The 20,790-nt window shown below is 47.0% G+C and overlaps 1 protein-coding gene across 4 annotated transcripts in view; it reads right to left on the bottom strand.

The window, feature by feature from the left end:
• Positions 1-20,790, bottom strand: part of DISC1 (DISC1 scaffold protein) — a 373,181-nt gene that overhangs the window by 71,726 nt on the left and 280,665 nt on the right. For 3 of the 4 annotated variants that reach the window (XR_008957969.1, XR_006410079.3, XM_026504170.4), the window contains exon 10: positions 6,206-6,266. The exons of the other annotated variant lie outside the window; for it this stretch is intronic. Coding sequence is in view for 1 of the 3 variants with exons in the window: in XM_026504170.4 (XP_026359955.3) it covers positions 6,206-6,266 (61 nt within the window). In the remaining 2 variants the exon portion in view is untranslated. The remainder of the gene's footprint in view (positions 1-6,205; positions 6,267-20,790) is intronic. 4 annotated transcript variants of the gene reach the window in all.

Below are 20,790 nucleotides of genomic sequence, written 5' to 3'. Positions count from 1 at the left end.
CAGTCGGTCATCAACTCTTGCTCTTGGCCATGACCTACAGGCTCTGGGAGCCGTGGGTGAGGGAACAGACCTTGGTCTCTGAGGCACGCCTGAGAGTGTCCTCCACAGGCTGCCTTACACAGAAGGTCAATACAATTTTGCCAGATGGGTACTGCAGACTCCAGTTGGCTGTCTGATGCTCAGTTTCTACTGACTTCTGTCATGAAACCAGTCATTCCACATAAGCTGAGAGGTAGTCGGGGGTCCAGGTAGGAAGCCACCAAGGGCTTTTTCCTCTCTGCCCACCCCTGCTGGTCACCTCTGGCTGTTCATTAGCAGAGCGAGTTCACCCAGCCACCGCTTCCCCTCAAGTTGTCCATATGGAAATTTCAAGATAATTAGAAACTAATCACTAATTTTTTAAAAAAGAAGCAAATCACCTTGTGAAAAATATCAGTCTCTAAATTTCAAAGTAAAGTTCAGGTGAAACCGACGTATGTTTGATAGTCCTTTCTAAAGCTAAGAAGGGCCTTTAAGAAGTATCTAACGATTTCTATATTCAAAACAAATTTTAATGATTTTTCTGTTTTCTGATTACAAAAGTATGATACATATTCCAGGGGGAAAAAAAACCACTTAAGAAACAAAGACGAGCACAAGGAAACAGCAGTAACCTATAATCCAGTGAACCGTACTGACAAAGTTTTCGTATTCAACTGCAGAATAAAAAAAGTAGCAATAGAACCACAAAAGGCTGGAAGAAAGAGACGGTTTCCCATTAGTCACGCATACGAGAGATTCCACAAGTTAAATGGAAACACTACTCCTCAGCCATAGGGTAGAGGGCTTGGTGTACACTGGTCGGGGACACGGGGCTGCCATTGCACAATAATGAATTTCTCCCACACAACGCTTAGAGGCAGGACACATGGTCAATAAAAAATGTAACCCGTCTCTACGGCTTTTGATTATTTCCATTGAGTCTTTGGGAAAGCCAGCTAACAGAGACTATGTAAAAACAGAGACAAAGGAAATTACAGCAAGGTTTGGCCATAAGAGAAAATAAGCCAGCCCAAAATATCACCCTTAACTCTTTTTTTTTTTTTAAGATTTTTTATTTATTTATTCGACAGAGATAGAGACAGCCAGCGAGAGAGGGAACACAAGCAGGGGGAGTGGGAGAGGAAGAAGCAGGCTCATAGCGGAGGAGCCTGATGTGGGGCTTGGTCCCACAACACCGGGATCACGCCCTGAGCCGAAGGCAGACGCTTAACCGCTGTGCCACCCAGGCGCCCCTCACCCTTAACTCTTAACCTCTGGAGACAATAAATCTGAGGGAGTAAGAATAAGTGAAGAAAGCTCTTGAAGAGAAGATTTGTTGTTGTTGTTCTATCCTAATAAACACCTTTAAGATGTGATGGCAAGACAAATAGATTTCTGGGGCATTATATCTCCTTAGCTTGCCTTAACTTTTTGAATCTAATAGTTGAAAATAAAGCATCAAGATACAATTGCTATTTAGCCACTCATTCTTGCACTAAATATAATTTTACTGAATGTTTACCACATGCCAAACAGCAGGCCAGCTGCTTGGAATACAAAGCATGTAAGGCGTGGAACCCATTCTCCAGGCCCTCACAGTCTAATAGAATCAGACAGAAATCATTGCAACAAATTGTCATAAGTGGCTCCCACTGTGGGTGCCAAGAAGGAAGCAGAAGTCCATAAAGGCTTTATGGAGAAGGCACATTGCGCTGAGCCATGAGGATGAATATGCACCCAGGGGCTAGGGAGTGAGGGCTCCCGCATCGGAGCCAGCAGCAGTGGGAACAGAGAGGAAAATAGTAAGGCACTGGGTCCGTGTGATTCTGTGGGCAGCCACCCTCCTTCCTGTCCAGCGAAGAGAAGGGAAGGAGGAACATCTGTGAAACAGGTGAGCAAGGAAAAATGCCCAAGTAGTATCTCTCCTCTGTAGAAGGGGAAACAGGGACATACATGTATCTAACTTATAACTCATGTATCTAACTTATTACTTTTTTATCAGTTCATTCTCTTCTGGGAACAAGGTATATTTGCCAGAGGCATGCTGGTGTCTCTGCCTTTCCCTGACAGAGAGAAATGGTAAGCCATATTCTCCCCAGTGCCTAAGTCACTCCCTGATAGGAAGGTCGGATATTAAAGGAGAGAATGTGACCTCCTTCTGATTCATAGACTTCCAGGCAATGCATTGTTGCTAAAAGAGAATTTTCAAAATAAATAGAATGACTATGAAATATGTTTATTTTTCAATTGCAAGTTTGTGTGTTTATATATGTGTATGTGTACGATATACGTACATATTTATATAGATATGTCTATATTTATTCTCATGTATGTTATATGAAATAGCGTTTATGGGTGTAATATACAAATACATGATTTTACTATTTACCTATTGACAATTACACTTAACTGAATAGGTACCCTGAGTATGTAAAATAACATAATTGATTTAAGTACCTCGACTATTTTGCAGCTTTAACGTAGTCTGATAGCAAATAAAACCATGATCAAAAAACACGCTTTGAAAAAAACTTTGCGAATTTTTATAAGCATTCAAATTCAGAAGGGAATTTCTTTTCTTCTTTTTTTATAGAACTCAGACTGTTAAAAGGCCAATCTTTGTTTAAATATAGACTAAAAGCCCCCATTTAATATTTGCCTGCTTTGTTTTTGTTTTGTTTTGTTTATTATGTTATGTTAGTCACCATACAGTACATCCTTAGTTTTTGATGTAGTGTTCCATGATTCATTGTTGGCATATAACACCCAGTGCTCCATACGATATGTACCCTCCTTAATACCCTGCTTTGTTTTGTCCCGTGCAGGTATCCCTGCGAACTGCTGACAGAATCAGATACTTCCTAACTTCCTCATTCACTTGACTTTCTTGACGGAGAGCGGGATGTTGAGCCCACCAATCTGTCTCAGTGTGTGCTGAGATAGTAACAAAGATATTGCTGTCGTTTAGATTTGTCTCCCAAATCATGACTGGCCAGATCCAAATCTCACTGTAGCACTAATCATAAATTGTGTCCTCCGTACATTCAAAGGGGAAAAGGAGCATTCTTTTCAGTTCTCAGCCACTTCCTTTCGAAATCTGGAAGACCAAGAAAGGCTACAGATGGTGGGAATAAGGAACAAAGACTTCCACCGGCATCTATCGCCTTGCTTTGGTCAATATCCTGCCAGTATTAATTGGGCAGCCACTATGATGCAAACAGTTGCAGGTGCGAAAAACTGGTTTTGTGTTTAAGATGTTGGTTCTCATGGAAAGAACTAGGACTGTGATGGGATCATGCAAACAGTTCTGTCGCAGGAGGGGGAGACTACCCATCCCCACACTTCCCACAGCATCCAGTCTGACCTCCTTCTGAGGCAGCAGTAAAACTCCCTGCACACACTTTACGGCGCACGTAGCCTCTGTCTGCAACTCTGCTTACCGCCCACTGGCTTCCCTCCTGTGCCAGTGTTTCTACTACACCAGTGCAAACACATCTGCACCAGATCTTTTACAGCTTCAAACAGCAAAGGAAAGGGCCCTCAGGAAGTAGTCTGCAGGATGGGTCAGCTGCCATTCCCATCATTTGAGGCTGTTGACAAACCCTAAGTGACGAATGTATGCAAGTCATGCAGCCACATGGCTGGAGGGACAGGGAGGGAGGCAGAAGGTGAAGGAAGATTGGACTGGGGAGGGGGTCTATAGATTAGTTGCATTCACTCAACCACTAACTCACCAACTATTTGTTGGATACCCTTACACTCTTTGGCACCATCAAATCACAGAGGATACACGCTGAACAAGACAGACGTGATCGGCAGTATCTCTCATTCAGCATTTTGAAAGTGAAAAGAATTCAGGACAAGCACATTTCTCAGTCTTGGGGTGTCATGGAAGGCTTCAAAGAGGAGACACCTAAAGCATGAAGAATGAAACAACATAGACAGATGTAGGGCCACTGGGGGCAGAGCTGAGAGTGGCCACTGGGGCTCATGCAAGGGGAATGGTGAGAGCAAGTGTGCCATGGGGAGGACACTGGCCAGCCTCAGGCCAGAGCATCTGACCCTCCTGAAGATGACTCCAAATCCCTAAATATTGGGTTGAGCCATAGGAAATTGACATCTTTCCAGGTCAATGTGATTTAATATCGGTAATTTCACATGATTCAACTGAATACTTCCCCGTATAACATACCTTGACCATTTCCCTGTCTCAATTAGTTTCTCCACAGGAGAAAACACAGTGGTGTTGGGAAACATGAGAGAATCGGGACAAGCGGGTAGGAGGTGGCAGGGTGATGACAGATGACGCTCAAGAACACCCAGAGGCCACATGGAAGAGTGTGAGAAGCCACCAAAAGATGTTTGGGCTTTATCCTTAGGATGATGGGGATGACCAAATTTGTATTTTAAGATGATCATTCAAGACCACCTGGAAAGTGCAGTGGGAAGGGAGACACAAGACAGAAAAACATAAAAAGCAGCTATTACAGTCTTTCAGCGAGAGAAGACTGACCCACATGAGCAGGGGAAGGTGGGAGGACTTGAGGACACACAAGAGGCCAGCTCGGCAGGACTCAGTGACCTGGAGCAGGAAGTGAGGGCCCGGGGAGGGAGCGAAGGTGCCACAGAGGGAGCCAGGGGCAAGGGCCCGTCCAGGCGGGTGACGGGCTGTCCTCTGGGCTGGATACACAGCAAGAGGAGCTGGTGTGGAGGGAAAAGGATGAGTGCTGGGCGTGACTGTCCACTCAGCTCTGATGAAGAGGAGAGCGAAGAGCAGAAGCTGCAAGAAGGGAAAGGACCGAACGTGTGCTGACTGCCCACTCGGTATGGGCTTTATCTCCGCTGTTTAATAAAATCCACGCCCTGACTCCAGGAGCAGGTACCCCTCCTTCAGCTTTCCTGCTGAAGAGGCTGCCGGTGAATGCTCACTGGAGGGTAGGCAGTTGGAGAAGCTGTAGAGCCGCATCCTCCGTGGGTGTCTCTCCACCAATGCCCGAGCTCCTTCAACACCCACCTGCCGACCAGTAACCCAGTGGAGCATATGGTGTGGGCAGTGTTCATGGCTAAAAATGTTAGCTCGAAAAGGGCAACAGGGACATGCTGAAACCTGCCCGAGCACACACGGGAGAAGGAGAGCATGGACTTGGAGCAGAGCATGTGACCCAGATGAGTACCCGACTTTCTAAGGATGGGAGACATTTCCTTCGAGGATGCTCACACCTGCGTGCCCTCCTTACCCACACTCTCTACTGACCACCTTTGTCATGGTTCTTTCCCATGTCTAGGGCGCAGGAGGCAAGAAAATAGCAGTCAATGGTTGGAAGAACTTGATTTGCAAGCTTTAGAATAAATCCCATCGTACCTTCCCTGCCCCACAGAGCAGAACTCAGCAAAGCAGCTCCTCTCGGTATCTCTTAAAGGACAAGCATTTTAGCCAATGGCATTATCTGAGCCAACAAAGTTTTAAGGCATAGCCTATTTAAAGAGTTATTTAACAATTCCAAAAGAGTAGCGAAATAGTCCATAAAGCTAAATGACTCCCAGGGAAGAAAGTACACATTACATTCTCATTCTTGTTTCCTTAATTAGGAACAGATCCTGGTGGCTGGGATTTATTTTCATGAGCACACAGCCACAAAAATGAGAAACATATTGACATGCTGCAACATCCGTAATGTTTCTCAAATCTGAATTACTAATTGGGTTAAAAAAAAAAAAAAGGCAACCGCGAATTTTCACGCTGGTTTTGATTCGGGATTCAAAACAGAACCTAAGATGTGCATTTTTTTATTTTGTTCCAAACCATGTATAAGCTGGGTCAAAATCCATAAGACCCACTTCAGGCATTAAAAAGAAAAAAACGGACGAAGGCATGAATTTGGAATTTAACATGGCAAAGAAGACTCATCTTATGGAACATGGAAACTAACTTGTGGTCTCCCCCAGACACTTTAAAACATCTTCACCTATTTACCTTTTATAAAGAGGAGAAAAGGACTGGGGAATGTTTATATGGCACCTGCTTGAATCCCGTTACAGAATTCAGAGGACTCCTTTTTGTGTGTTTTTCTTTGTTCACTTATTACAGGAATTGGCTAGCCTCTCTTTGCTTTCACTAGATTCTGTTACGGTTAAGAACCTGCGCGCACCGTGGAGCCTGCAATGAAGAAATCCTTGTCCTTACCTACGCAGCTTATCCTCCAGCAGTGCCATGTACTTCAGAGCGTTCTCCTTCACACTCATTTCTGCAAAACAAAAACCCAAAGTTGCGGCAATTGTCCTCAAAGATTGAATAAAACCCAGAAGCACTCAACTAAAAGCCCCAAACCAAAACCGCAGTCAGGCCGACAGTAAGGATCACATCCTAGGTTGGGAAAGCACACGAATCAGGCAGGTGGCTGCCTGGAGTGAGCTGTTGGGGACGCCCTGAGGCCTCCAGAGCCTCTGCGGGAGCCAGAACCATCCTTGCGCTGTGCTTTCAAAGGCAGCTCATTGGATGTCGGCCATGGATGTCGCTGTGCTCTGTGCCTCTCACCTTTCCCACCTGGCAGCCAAGAACTTGGTGGAAGAGAATGAAAAAAAAGATCAGAATGGGAAACAACTCCCATTCTGCGGATGAACCAGAAGAAGCTCACCAGTAGGAGGCGGGGACTGCAGACCCTTTCACTGAGACACACGTGGAAACGTGAACCGGACAGGACCTGCCTCAGTTGAGTTGACATCAATGGCTTGGCTTCCAAAGCTGGGAGGTCAGCAGCCTCTAGAGATAAACTCAGAGCCTCGTAATCACCAAATGTTGGAGGATTAGATGATTGGTGTGCCCCCCAGGATCAAAGAGGCACTTTACTCATAAAAAGAGATCTGATCTTTTGTAAGCGAAGAAAATGTTGATTTTTTTCCTGTCCTCTTAATAGGCTAAAAAAATCAAAATGTTGGGCGCCTGGGTGGCTTAGGTAGTGATCCTGGGATCCGAGGGGAGCCTGCTTCTCCGTCTGCCTCTGCCTCTCTCTCTGTCTTTCTCTCTGTGTCTCTCTCCGTCTCTCATGAATAAATAAATAAAATCTTTTAAAAAAATTAAAATGTTGATTTGACATTGTCACTTTCTTTTTTAATAGAGAAAATAAAAGTGGGGACTCATGCTGTTTTACTATAGAAATAAACATTTTTATGTTAGAGAGAGAGATTTGGTGCATTCTGGGCAAGCCCCGGTAGCCTCCGTTTCCTCCTCTGGAGAAAAAACGTGCCGTCCTCTCAAGGTGATCACTGTTGGAGATGGGAATATGAGTGCCCAGAAGAGCAGGTGGCAGCAGAGAAGTCCCCATCAGATGGTAGCTGTAATGAGTGATGTTGTCGCCATTTCTATCATGACTATTATTATCGCTATCCTGGAGTTTATTAGTGTTTTTATTCCAACCTGCATTCTCAAAGGTAATTCACACATTGACACTCTAAAGTTGGGGCATGTGGAGAGCAGAAGCTATGCTGCCTGACTCTGTGCCCTGAGCCTCTGCCTAGGGGGCTCTCAGGACCCTATTTTGTCACCATGTGCATGTTAGGGTAAGGGACAGGGGCGTATATTTAGAACCAGAAAAGGACCTTGAAATTCCTCGTAAAGAAACCAAATATTTATACAGAAATTAAAACAAAAGTTCTGGTTTATCAGTTCATAATAGATTTTTTAAAAAAAGAAAAAAAAAGAAATGTACCCAGTGAAAGCAATGCTTTAGGTTGGTCTCTTAATCTTATTGATTATGCCAGCCTCATTTACAAGATAAGTTGTGCTGAGTTTTTTTTTCTCTAAATAAATTATTTATTTTCAGCACCCGCTGTGTGTGTTGGGTACTGCGCTAGCATGGGGAGTAAGGTGTGGGGATACGGCTCCGTGAAGGCGAGACTTGTTTCCTGGTTCGTCTGGAGCAAGGACTGCAAATTCAGAATGTCCCAACTGGAAGTGCTCTGTTTCATATTTATGTGCCACACACCATTCTAAGCCCTTGGGATAAACCCGGGAACAGAACCAGTAAAGAGTCCTGCCTATGTAATGCTTCATTCTGCTAGGGACAGGTAGTAAAGAATAAACGTAAGAGTTCCATAGAGTACTAGAAGGTTGGAAGTACTATAAAGCAAGAGAAGGGGATCAGAATGGGGCTGCACAGTGGTCAGGCATCATTGGGAAGGTGACATTTGAGTAAAAGCATGAAGAGGGTGAGGGGAGCACATGAGCAGCTGTCCTAGGAAGAGCAGAGCAGGTGGAAGGACCAACCAGTCTAGAGGTCCTAGGGCAGGAGCACACCTGGCCACTCCGGCAACATCTGGAGCAGATGTCCTCTGGGGAAAGAGATGAAGGCAGAGAAATGGCCCAGCTCCAATCATGCAGGCCACTGTGGCAAACTGTATTTCCAAAACACAGCCACAGTAATATTCCCAGTCCCACACAGTATTCCAGAACTTGGCCATTCTCCATCAAACAGTGAAATCTATTTCCCTCCTCTTCAATCTGAACAGGCTATGACATTACAACCAATAGGGAATGACAGGAAGGATGGATGCTCTTTAACCTCTGAGGCTAGGGTCCAGCTTCTGCCTGGCTCTTTCTACTGGGAACCCAGCCACCATGTTGTAAGGAAGCCTCAGCCACATGGAGAAGCCATGCAAAGGTGTTCTGGCTGAAGGCCCAGATGAATCTCTCAGCCAACAGCCAGATATGTGAATGAGCAAGCTTTGAGCTAATTTGAGCCATAGAGTCTGAGGGACCCAGACATCACGAAACAGAGACAAGCCATCTCTGCTGCTCTGGGTCTAAATGCCTGACTCACAGAATGTGTGCACACAATAAAGGGCTGTAAGTCATTGGGTTTGGGAATGATCTGTTATATAGCTGTAGCTACTGGAAAGCCATGTCAGGATTTTGAGTGCTCTGAGAGAAATGGGAAAACACTGGAGGAGAAAAGGTGACAAATTGGCTCCTGGCTGCTACATTGAGAATAGACTCTAGGAAGACACAACAGTAGAGAGAAACAGGAAGGTTAGAACAAAAATCCAAGATGAGGTCATGGGGACTGAGACCACAGTGTCACAGAAGTGGGTGATAAGAGGCAGATCTTAGACATATTTTAAAGATAGACAGAGCAGGAGTTCCTGATGGATTGTATTCGGGTGTGTGAAAAAGAGACCCATCAAGAATGACTACAAGGTTTTTGCCCGGAGCCACTGGAAAATAGAGTTGCCGTCAACAGAGATGGGAAGAATGCAGGTGAAACCAGTTTGGGGAGATAAGCAAGAGTTCAATCTTAGACTGGAATTTGCTGAGAGAGTAGAACTTAAATGTTCTCAAAAAAAAAAAAAAAAAGGCAAATATATGTGGTGCTGGATGTGTTAATTAACCAGATGGACAGGGAGGTGCTTGTTTCACAACACACACATGTATCAAATCATCACGTTGTATACTTCCAATACCTTACAGTTTTATTGTCAATTATACCTCCATAAAATGGAAACAATAAAAGCAGTGGAGAAGCTTAAAAAGAGTCCAAGTTTGGATCTGATAACTGAGTTTATGAGCCATCCAGTGGGGATGTCAAGGACAAAGTTGGATATGTGAGTCAAGAAAAGGTCTGGCACACAGATGGACAGTTGGAAGACACTGGCGGGTGAAACGACAAGACTAGATGAGATCACTCAGGGAGTGAGAGTAACTTAAGAAGCCCGTGGTGATCGTATGTCACTACTCTTCTATTGTGATGGCATCTTTCATCCAAAGGACAAAAATGCACAGCTCCTCCCTCGAGGACAAGAAAGCCATACCCTTATGTTTAAAAGTAGTCCAGATATATTCCATATTAATGATTTCGTTCAGAAATCACTACATACTTGGCTCATCTAAGCATCCGAGGCTCCAGGCAGTGACATGCTGGCCCCACACAAGGGCACCCAGGCAGTTTCCCGTGCTTTTCCGCTTGCCTGGAGGCTGCCATCTGACACGGATGCCGCACTAAAATCCTGCCTCCACCGGATCCTGACCCATCTCCCAGCCAGGCAGCCTAAAATGCCTTGCACGCATATGAACTAGCTTGACTCACAACCTTCCAGACAGGCCAGGACTGTAGACAGGGAGTTTAAGTTTTTATCTTCCTAAATAATATGCCCAAGTTGGGGTGCCTGAGTGGTTCAGCTGGTTGAGTGTCCGACTCCTGATTTCAGCCCTGGTCATGATCTCGGGATTAGGCGATCAAGCCCTGTGTCAGGCTCCACACTGGGCACGGAGCCTGCTTAAGATTCTCTGTCTCCCTCTGCCCCTCCCCCCTCTCTAAAGGAAAAAGAAATGCCCAAGATGCAGTGAGAATAGAGCTCATCTTTTCTTCCCTTCTCATGGTCCCTCTGCTTCCTTCCTTTCCTAACATGATCTTAGAGTGGGCACCAAAAGAATGGTAGTGGTGTTGAGGAATGCTTCCAAGAACCAAGGATGGTACCGAAGGAAGCCAATAGTAATCAGTCAGCAGACTTCCTAACCGGGGAAATGCAGAAACACTTCCCCTCCTCTCCATTTGCTAAGGGAATCTGATACCCAGAGTCGGGCAATATTATCAGAATGGAATTCATATAATTAATTTCATGAATCCAATTAAGCAAAAACTGATTGATAATTAAATGCAGTAAATCTGTGAAAACATTTAGCAGAGCGCGTGGTACAAACACAAATCAGCGTTACAGGAATTTAACCCAGGTCCCACTTCATGCCAGGCACTATACGAGGCACTATTTAAATCTAAAAAGAGACATGGTTTCAAGGGACACAGAGAGAGCTGCGGGGCCACACTCTAACATTGATGTCTCCCTGGAGCGCATGGCAACATTTTCCATGAATCTTCATTGTAACTGATAATCCACAAATGCCCCTATGAGTCGATGAAAAAACACTATCAATTTACCCAGCAATATCTTTTTCAGCGTAAACAAGGAAGGTAAAAGAATGTTAAGTGGAGAACAGGTCTAACTAGATTCTAGTGCATTATATCCTCTGTTTGCATCATAAAAGGACAGCAATACTTGTCATGATAAAGTACAGGAAATGAGCAACACCCAGGCAGACTTGCTATCAGATTGAACGAAGCAGTGACTATGAAGAGCTTCAGCCCCACCACCCTCCATCAATAAGGACAGCATCATGAGATCAGTACAACACCATCTCAAATTGGACAATGGAAGCCAAAGGGACCCCATCAGTCCAGCATTAATCACAAATTTTGTCTAACATTGTCCATTTTCTTGGAGCTTTCCAGTAACATAGTAATTCTAGTAACATAAGGCTTGGCCTCCTTTACAAAAATAAGTCATCAGCTTTCAAAGATCATTATTCAAGGATCAATTTCAACACAATTAACTCTCATTAGTAAAATCCTCCAATAGGAAGATGTGAAAGACAAAGAAGAAATTGCAGAATTCTGAGAAATTTTCAAACACCTAAAGTATTATTCTTCTATTGGAGTGAAAGAAAGAATTCCTGTTTATTTGAGTCATTAAACCATGCATGGGGATGGAGTAGTTAACACAGAGCTAACAAAGACCCAGGGAAGTCAACAACACAGAAAAACGGACTTGCAACTTGTTTGTCTTGATATGGGGGATGGACTAGTATTGTCTAGGAGCTTGAAAGATGGTGGAATCCATGATACGAAGCGCTATACAAATCAACTTTTACACGGGAGGGCAAGAGGGAAACACCAGCCATGAGTCCCTGCTGATACCAGAGTGAACTTGTCACACTGGAAATTCACTATGAAGAAAACACGATACCAAGGTAATGCTATCAATGACATTTCATTGAGCCCTTCCTGTGCGTCAAGTACTTTCTAAACACCTTGTTGTAAATGCTCAACAATGCTGGTGCCCACGAAGCAGCTCTAGGAGTATCCTCATTTTACCTAGATGACACAGAGGGGCAGCAAGGACCAAAGTCACACAGCCAGTGAGGGACCATCCCAGAGCCCATTGTTATGGAACCCACGACTTCCATTTTAAATAACACAGGGGCTCAGAAAATGCACATTGAATAAATGCATGTGAAATTTTAGCCACCAACAAAATGAAGTTGGTGTTCACAGAGAGAGTAAATTAAGGCGAGGCCAAGGACTTCTGTAAAAAGTCAGAGTTGCAAAGAGTGTGGACCATTGCAAAGAACAGACGTTAACAAATGGAAACCTGATTGTATGTAAATTGTAGGGAAGCATGCTGCTAACATATCTGCCTAAAATAAATTACCACTGTGTAATATATACGTGTGTGTGTAAAGGGTACAGGCCAAGGTCATTTCATAGCAGATTGTATGAGAAAATGATTAATAATTCTCTGAGGCTCATATTCATGTTGGTTCACTCCTAATAAGACATCAACTTCATGTGGTTTTACGGATTTTTATCTGCATATTTATATTTGTTTATTTACAGCATTTTCTGTTAACACTATGCATGGTGGTCATTTAAATAAAATCTCAAGCGGGGTTCCTGAGTTAAGCAGGAGACAATCACTGTCAATTCCTTAGGGCTGGAACCAAATAAGCTCACCATCACTAAATGAACAATGGCTTCACTTGTCATTGGCAGGTCATCGTTCAGTGTGTTGTTGTTAATTTCTCTCTCTCTTTTCCTCTGATGTTGATAAGAGATTTGCAGAGAGAAGAAAAACGGCTAGACGTGGATCTGACAGAATTAATACATGATACCAAAGAGCAGGCTTCCCCTTCAGGGGAGTGCCGGACTCTCAGTCTTATATCCATCTCGTGTTTCTTAAACGCCTAGCGCGTGCCCAGTTGTGTGTTGGGCACTGGCTGCAGACATGAGTCAGATGCTGCCCTTAGCCTGGAGAACACCAGGTGTGGCGACAGAAAACAGGCCCATAAACCCGTGATGAATAAAGCAACGAGCTGAGTTCAGTGATTGAAACTTAAAGTAGCATCCGTTCCGGGAACATCACAGTAGAGATTTCGCCCAGCTCGAGGGGGTTGAAAATGGACTTCCAGAAGAAGTGAACAGAGTAGCACTCTGAAAGGATTTTCCATGCTGGCTGAAGCCCAAGGAGGCATGGGTAATCCAAAACAGCAGTTGCGCATAAAATAAGATTTGTGTTTTCCAATATCGGGCATTTAATATCATATTATTTTACCCTCTCAGTAATTTCTGCATCATTTCTTCCCCGCAGCTTATATGAAGATTAGTCGTTGTGGGGCAGGATCTCACACCAAAGGAAGGCAGGGTGCCTGCGGTGCGTGGGCCGGTCCGAAGGCGCGGTGTCACGGCCACACCTGGAACCGGATGTCCAGATGTTCCCCTCTGGGGGATCTGAGTAAGAATGCCGTGTTAAAATAACCTCACACTGGCAGAGGCACCTGAACGTCAGAGGGTAGAAAGGCTTTTTCGGAACTGGAGCATCATCATTACTCCATTGCCCACAAAGAAAGTAAAATGAATTTTTCTGACTATGTTTGTGCTCCGCTTGCACGGTTTTGCTCCGCGTGCTGGTGTGCGGCAAGGGCTGTCCCACGAGGTGCCTCATGGCTGCCTCAGGGAGCCCTGCCCCACTGCCCTTGAACCCACAGCGCATCTCAGGGACTTGTCCACCTTGGTACTCATGTCTGCAGAAACCACACCTGCTTGGATGGGAAGAGATGGTGGGCAAGTGGGAAGGAGGAGGAATGAGTAGGTAAGCCCCACTAGGTTTAAAAACATTTCATAGATAGTGAGTGACTCCAGTCCATAAAAGATAAAGCCCGAGTTCCAATTTCACCTGCTGTGCTTGTCACGAGTTAATTGGGTATCATCTGATACAGTAATTCTCACTTTCCCAGTTCAGACCTGCTCGTACACGCGATCTCCCGGTGCCCTTGAAGCACACAGCCTAATAAATCAGCACAATTCAGTGACAAGAAGAAAAACCAAGTACGCGTGTATGGAATGCAGGTCAGAAAAGGAGCTAACGCTATCAGTCCCAAGCAGCCTCACACCACAGCCCTGACGCATGTGTCCTCGCCAGCCAAATGCTTCTACCGAATGGAAACGCAAGCTCCCTCCCTCCAGCTCTCCCTGCAGACAGCAGCGGGCTCAGTTTTGCCTTCCTGCTTTCCAGTGCATGTAACTAAAACACTTGAGGGAGGCCCGGGTGGCTCAGTTGGCTGACCATCGGACTCTTGGTTTCGACTCAGGTTATGGTCTCAGCTCAGGTCACGGTCTCAGGGTTGTAAGATCCAGCCCAGCATCAGCTCCCTGCTCAGCGGGGAGTCTGCTTGTCTCCCTCTCTCTCTGCCCCTCCCCCTGCTCACGCACACTCTCTCTCCCCCTCTCTCTAAAATAAATAAATAAATAAATCTTTAATAACTGAAGAAGTTGTGACCTGGAGGTCCATTTACAATATTTTAAAAATTGCTTAAAATGTTTATTTACATTGCCTCGTAGTGTACATTTGAGAATATACACTTTTATTCTTTACTTCTTTCTCCTTACTCCCTCAAACACGCACACACCACGCACACGGACACACACATGATTTACTTCTCTTCTTTTTGACAGAACAGGGAATGGAACGTGGGGCTTGGTTTTTAAAATGGAATACTATTTTCTTAAATAATATGTGTTTCAAAAAAAAGAAGGCCAAATCCACATTTGATCTTTCTTTCTTCCTTCCTTTCTTCCTTTCTTCCTTTCTTTCTTTCTTTCTTCTTTCTTTCTTTCTTTCTTTCTTTCTTTCTTTCTTTCTTTCTTTCTTTCTTTCTTTCTTTCTTTTTTAAAATTCCATGATTCATTACTTGCATATAACACCCAGTGCACCATGCAATGGCACATTTGATCTTCTTAAGCTAAGGAAAGTGAGCTCGCGAGATGCCAGCATGACTCATCTGTGTGCGTGCATTATCTCATTTATAATAACTCCCTAAATCCCTTTGGAGGATTTGGAGACTGAGGCTGAGGGGAGTTCATTTAAGGAGTAAATAAAAAATTCAGACCCAGTTCAGTTTTATGACACAGTCTATGTGTTCTCAGATACATAATCCTGCTGCCCAATTGTCATGAAACATAATTGACGAATTTCACTGAAGGCATTGCATATTTCACAGACAGAAAGAATTTACTTTTCCCTTAACTGTGAAAGGTTTGAAACTGGCATCTCTCTATTGGACACAAGAGCACCTGAGGTCTGACCTGAGTTACTGCCCGTGGAAGAGAGATCCTGGAACGCTGGCAGGACAACGCCGAATGCTCTCCAGGGCAAGGAAGGGCAACTGCCTGAAGCTAATCAGATCCCCAGCTACATGGGGGTCTCCATGTTGGATGTGCCCCCCTGAGCTGTCTTGGGAAGTAACTAAGCAGGCGGCCCAGTTATAGCCTGCTCCTCGCACCCAGCCGATGTTGCCAGGGCGGTGCTGGGGATACAGAGGGAAAGATTTTAATATCACCAACTGCTCTGCTTCTCGGTCCTACAGGATATCAACCCATGTTCACCATGTCCAGCAGAGGGAATATCTGCCCAGCACACTTCGCTTTGGAGGTGCAAATCATCCTCAACCCAGCCCCTTGCCAGCATAGCCTAGCACCCACTGTCTTCTTGGCTGAGTCTTTCCCGGATAGAGGAGACATTCATATGAACCAGTTGTCTCCTCGCTCCAGAGTTTTCAAAATGTGCACGAAACGAGGAGGACCTTCCGTCTCCAGGGCCAATGCTGATGAACGCCTGGGAGCCACCTGCAGCCACAATTCGGTCATAGTGTGAGGATGAAGCTGACACAGGTTCACAGAGAAGAAGCAGCTTCCGAGCCCCTGGGCCCAGCATCCCGCTGCCCTCCCACTCCCACCCCCGCCTCCACGGTGGCAGCTTGAGCCAATATAGTGCCTCTTCTGACTCCTGAGACTCATACCTCTGCTCTGACTATCTCCTCTGCCTGGAATACCATCCTCAAATGTTTTCTGCCTTCCTACCCACCCAGATGCTGTCCAGGCTACAAGACCCTGCTTTCTTGCCCTGCGCCCCCTCTTTCCGTGGTGCTCTCACTTCTTCCGGGCTTCTGCAGACCTTTCAGACCTTCCTATAGCCATCTAATTCATGTGGGACATGGCTGATCCTCTCTGCTCAAGTTCTATCTTCTTTGAACCCTTACCCCCTAGCGCAATCCTGGGCTCAGGGAAGGTGCCCAGTATGTCCTGCAACCCCAGCTACAGGCCAGGTGCCAGGGAAGCCACGATGAAGACCACACGGTTTCTGTTCTCAGGGGATTGACAACCTGATAAGGAGATGGAAATCAGAACCAACGATCGATCGGGATGCCAAGAGCCTGAGGTCATCAGAGAATGACTTGCTGGAGGGTGCAGGAGAGACACAAAGGCAGCCCAGGCTGAGGGGAGAGGCAGGGCCACGTGCGCTCCCTGGAAAAGAGCATCTGTGAACTGAGAAGGAAATGAATCTGCAGACATGCTCCAGTTTCTATTACAAACAAAACAAAGTGCACGGAAGACAAGAGGGGGAGGTCTGGTGGGGAATGAAATAAAAACAGAAGGTTGCGAAACTCCACCTTGAAACACCAGGTCCTCAACCACGCTTCCTGCAACACACAGCCATTGACCCCCTGCTCATCCGTGCTCCTCATGCTACTCGGTGGGCTCCTGAACAGTGCCAGTCCCCGCTGAGCCTGCGTGACGTGGGGACCACACAGACTACCCCAACCTCTTACAGGCTGCCACAGTGCCCAAAAGTGAACTGGCCTTTTTCTCCTTCATAAAGCCCAGCTAACAGCCACCACTGCCAAGTGACCTCTCGGCTTGGGGTGAACAACCCAGGGTCTGGTTCTGTTCAAGGCTCTGAATGAAGGGCATGCCTATACCAAGCAGTAGACAGGCCCTCCCTCCAAGGCAGCAGAACAGCACACTCAGCCCAGAGGGTCCAGCGCATATTCCCAGCCTCTCCCCACTGCGCGCCGAAAGGAGCAAGTAGATGCAAACATAATCGAAAATCTAAGATCTTACCTACAGCTTTCTCATTGGTGTACTTTCTCAAGCCTTATACAGAAGTAGGGGGAAAGGACAGATGGGTCACATTGAGGCACCTAGTCAGATGGGATCGATTTTCCATTTGGGGACAATTTCAGAAAAGTATGAGTTTACCCGGCTATGAGGTTCCTTCCTCCTAGTAGCAACCTCCCAACACACACATACACGCAACACACGCACGCAGTGCCCACGTCCACGCACTTGCTGTCACCCCCATATGGCCCCACAAGTAGGCCACACAGGACCAGGCAGCTGCTGCTTGTGGACCAAGTCCTCAGAGAGGCCAGAAGCAGACCAGTGTGCCTCCCTCTCCTTCCCCACATAGCCCACGCAGGCACGGGCCATCGAGCAAGTATGTTGAAAAAACTAACAGAGAAAAAATATGACTAGTTGGCATACCTGCTTCATCAGGACAAACACGTGCCAGGTGGGAAAGAACACACAATATAAAATCTCACAGGAAAAGAGCTGGAATGAAGCCTCTTGCTTCTGCCCCAAACGACTCATCTTCCCAAACCCTTCAATCCAGGATTATCCTATGACCTACGCAAAAGGGGCCCTGGCATTAGGCTTCACACTAGAGAGACCCCATTCTGGGCCTCTCTGGACTGCCCCTCCCCACAGGGTGAGCGGGCCACAAGGGTCTTGCCCTTGCCGTTCCTGCCCCTCCCCCATTCCAGTCGGGCTCCTGGGGTGAGGGTGCTGGAATTCCCCACCCAAATGCCCCCAGGCCCACTTCTTAAACTCAGGCAAGCCTCTCCCCCAGCTCAGTGTCCTCAGGGTATACAGCACTAGCGGCCCCTATACTCCTAGGCCTTGGGGGGGGGCTGTCTGCAGGGAAGGTGTAAGGGCATTGCGTGGGAGAGGGCTGCTAAGTGAGAGGGATGTTCATCAGAGAGTGCTCCTCAGCCCTGCGCCTGTGGAAGTGTGGTTGCAGGACTGACAGACTGCATTACACACCTGACAAATGCCTCGGCCCAACCCGTGGCGGCTCCAGAGCCAGGCAGCCCTCCAGAGCTGTTCCAGGCTGTGAGAAGGGACCAGGCCGATATGCCCCTGCACTGACCGAGTGCTGGGTCCAGGCATCCCCAGCAATCCCCAAAGAGGCTGATAGCTGAGGGCCATCTGCCCCGTAGCATGCTCAGCATCCAGAGGAAGCCCATCCCTCCTTCCAGAAGGGAATCTGGTAGTGCATTCAAGCCTCATCACAAAGGGGTGGACAGAGGTGGGACACGAAGCTAGGGTGTCCATTGGCTTATATGTGCAGCACTTATGGTGCAGGATGATGGAGATAGCAAAGAAGGGAGACAGCCCTTGGGCGGGGACTAGGGGGCCGGGGCCAACTGCTCTGCAGAAGATCTGGGCAAAGAATCCGAAGAATCCGAGAATTCTAAATCCATACCTTGTCTTCCAAACATGAAGAAGTTATATTTGCCAAGGGTATTAATCACGTTTTTAGTTTCTATATTATTTTTTAGTGTTTGTGGTTATTTAATTAATTAGCTTTTTCAATGGAATTATAGTTGACATATAATGTTATATAATTTTCAGTGATTCAACAACTCAATACATTATGATCCTCTCCGATCCTAGAAGGACTAGCCAATTCCTAGAAGTAGTCAACACCTCGCCTGAGAGTCTTTTGTATGAAAACCGACCAATCCAGAGCCCACCTCCTTCATCCAGCTCACTCTGGGTCATGATCCCCCTGCCCTTATCGCCCAGGGCCGGGTACCAGACAACTAGGGGCAGCCCTATGCCCAAGGTCCCTGAAGGGATTCAAACCAGCCAGTCCTCAGCCTGCATGCCCTGCCGCACCTGTTCCTGAGCCCTCACAATAAAGGCTCTTGCCCACGTTTTCCCTTTGATCCCTCTGCCTCCTGACTGAGCCCGGCACTTCCCCATGTGACGCCCATGGTGCGGCGTGTCCCTCCCCTTGGGACCTGTGAGCTACAAACTCTCCTTTTGAGGGCAGTCATCGCCTGATCTGTTGGCCTTGCCATGCTTCATAATAACTCTATACTTGAACACCTCAACTTAGGAACACAGAACATGCTACATTCAGCCACTGACCGGATGGATTTACGACCCTAAATATTCAGATACACGGTACAGGTGCCTCGTGCGCTGGCTCTGCCCCAGCCCCACGGGTATTAGTGACGCACCTGCTCTCACCAACACATGCTGTTAATTCCATAATGGACCAGGGAGAAGAAGGAGACAAGCCTTATCAGCCATGAACACGACATTACAGAAGAGCTGGATTTCAGCCTTATCAAAACAACCGCCAGGGAACAGAATCCTTGCTCTTCCACAGCCCGGGCAACAATGTGTGCTACGCGGCTCCCGGGCGGCCACTTGCCAGGAGAGGCGTCAGGAACGAAGGCCAGGTTGGGCGCTCCTCATGAGGGGCGGTGGGGCCGAGAGAGCCCACCCCGGCTGCACTTCTGAGGGTCTGACGTGGTGCCCTGAACAGAGGTTTGGCACATCTGGTCGTTGTACTTTCTATTTCCACTCAGCAGAGAAGGCTGACTGCGGAACTCTGTGGAAACTGTTAGTACCGTCTTCTCCAGGGCCACTCAGTGGGGCCCCCCGCAGGGAAGCAGCCTGAGTTCCCAACCTTTCTATGATGGCCTTTCTCACGAGAGAAAGGCTACAAAACCTTGCTTAACACCCTGTGAGCGCTTCCCTTTGCCCTTAGACCAAATCTAAACCCCTCCGCGAACCCTGCAGTCCCATCAGTCCCGTCTCCCCATCCACACCTCACCCCCTGGCACCCCAGCCTGGCCTCATCCTCTCCACTCCGGGCTCTTCCCCCACCCTCTGCCTGGCACTCCTCCCCTGCTCTGTGGGCAGAGGTGGTTTTCTTATCCTTCAGCTTCAGCTTCAATATTAACTCCTGAGAGGCACTTCCCACCCCAGTTATTTTCTCTCTGATCCTTGATTGCTGCCTTCATAGGCCTTACAACATCTGGCACTTATTTTATTTGTGGGTTCCTTTACCTGGTGGTGGTGGTGGTGGTGGTTTTTTCCGTTTTTATTTTTCTGCCCCTCCCATAAAGATTTCAAGTTTCAGGAGAACGCCCCCCACCCCCACGGCGATTCCCCTATGTGTGTTAGATTATCTATTAGCCCTGTTACAAAGTGTGTCTGGTTTCGCATTGCTGGAGTTGCTGCTGAGTCTTACTACTGCCTCCTAAAGCAGAGAATGGCACGTGGGGAAACGTCCTGGCGAGGAGCATGGGCGGTGGGCATTCTGGCATCCCTGGGGTAGGTGAGGGCCAGCTGTGGGCCATGCGTTAGGAGACACAAGGGGTCACTGGCGCCTTACAGGCTCAACTTCAATGGGAGCACTCATCACCACCCCACTGCAAGGCATCTCCAACTCACACCCTAGGAGTACAGAGCAGCTTGATATAGGAATACACGTGAGAGCAGAAGGTTTTGTGCCAACTCCTAACTCGAGAATGGGGATTCACGACTGTGGGTGCAGGCAGCACCTAAGCCCACTTGTTCTCATGGCTGCCTGGGAGAGCAGCGTATGTAAGTCGGGGGGTCTGTACCCGCTGCTAATGCCAGCATCTTATTCGGCTCCCACCTGCCGTCTGCAGTGGGCATGGCAGAGACAGGGGAACGTGTTGGCTGGAAAGCAGAAGAAAGAGTGTTGAAACTCCCCACTGTGACTCACAGTGCAAGCTGGCCCCTCATTGCAATTGGGAACGTAATGCAGCAAATGTTGAGG

The sequence above is a fragment of the Ursus arctos genome, unplaced genomic scaffold, assembly GCF_023065955.2.
Source record: "Ursus arctos isolate Adak ecotype North America unplaced genomic scaffold, UrsArc2.0 scaffold_7, whole genome shotgun sequence".
Taxonomy (NCBI): Eukaryota; Metazoa; Chordata; class Mammalia; order Carnivora; family Ursidae; genus Ursus; species Ursus arctos.
This window is presented reverse-complemented; position numbering and strand designations above follow the sequence as displayed.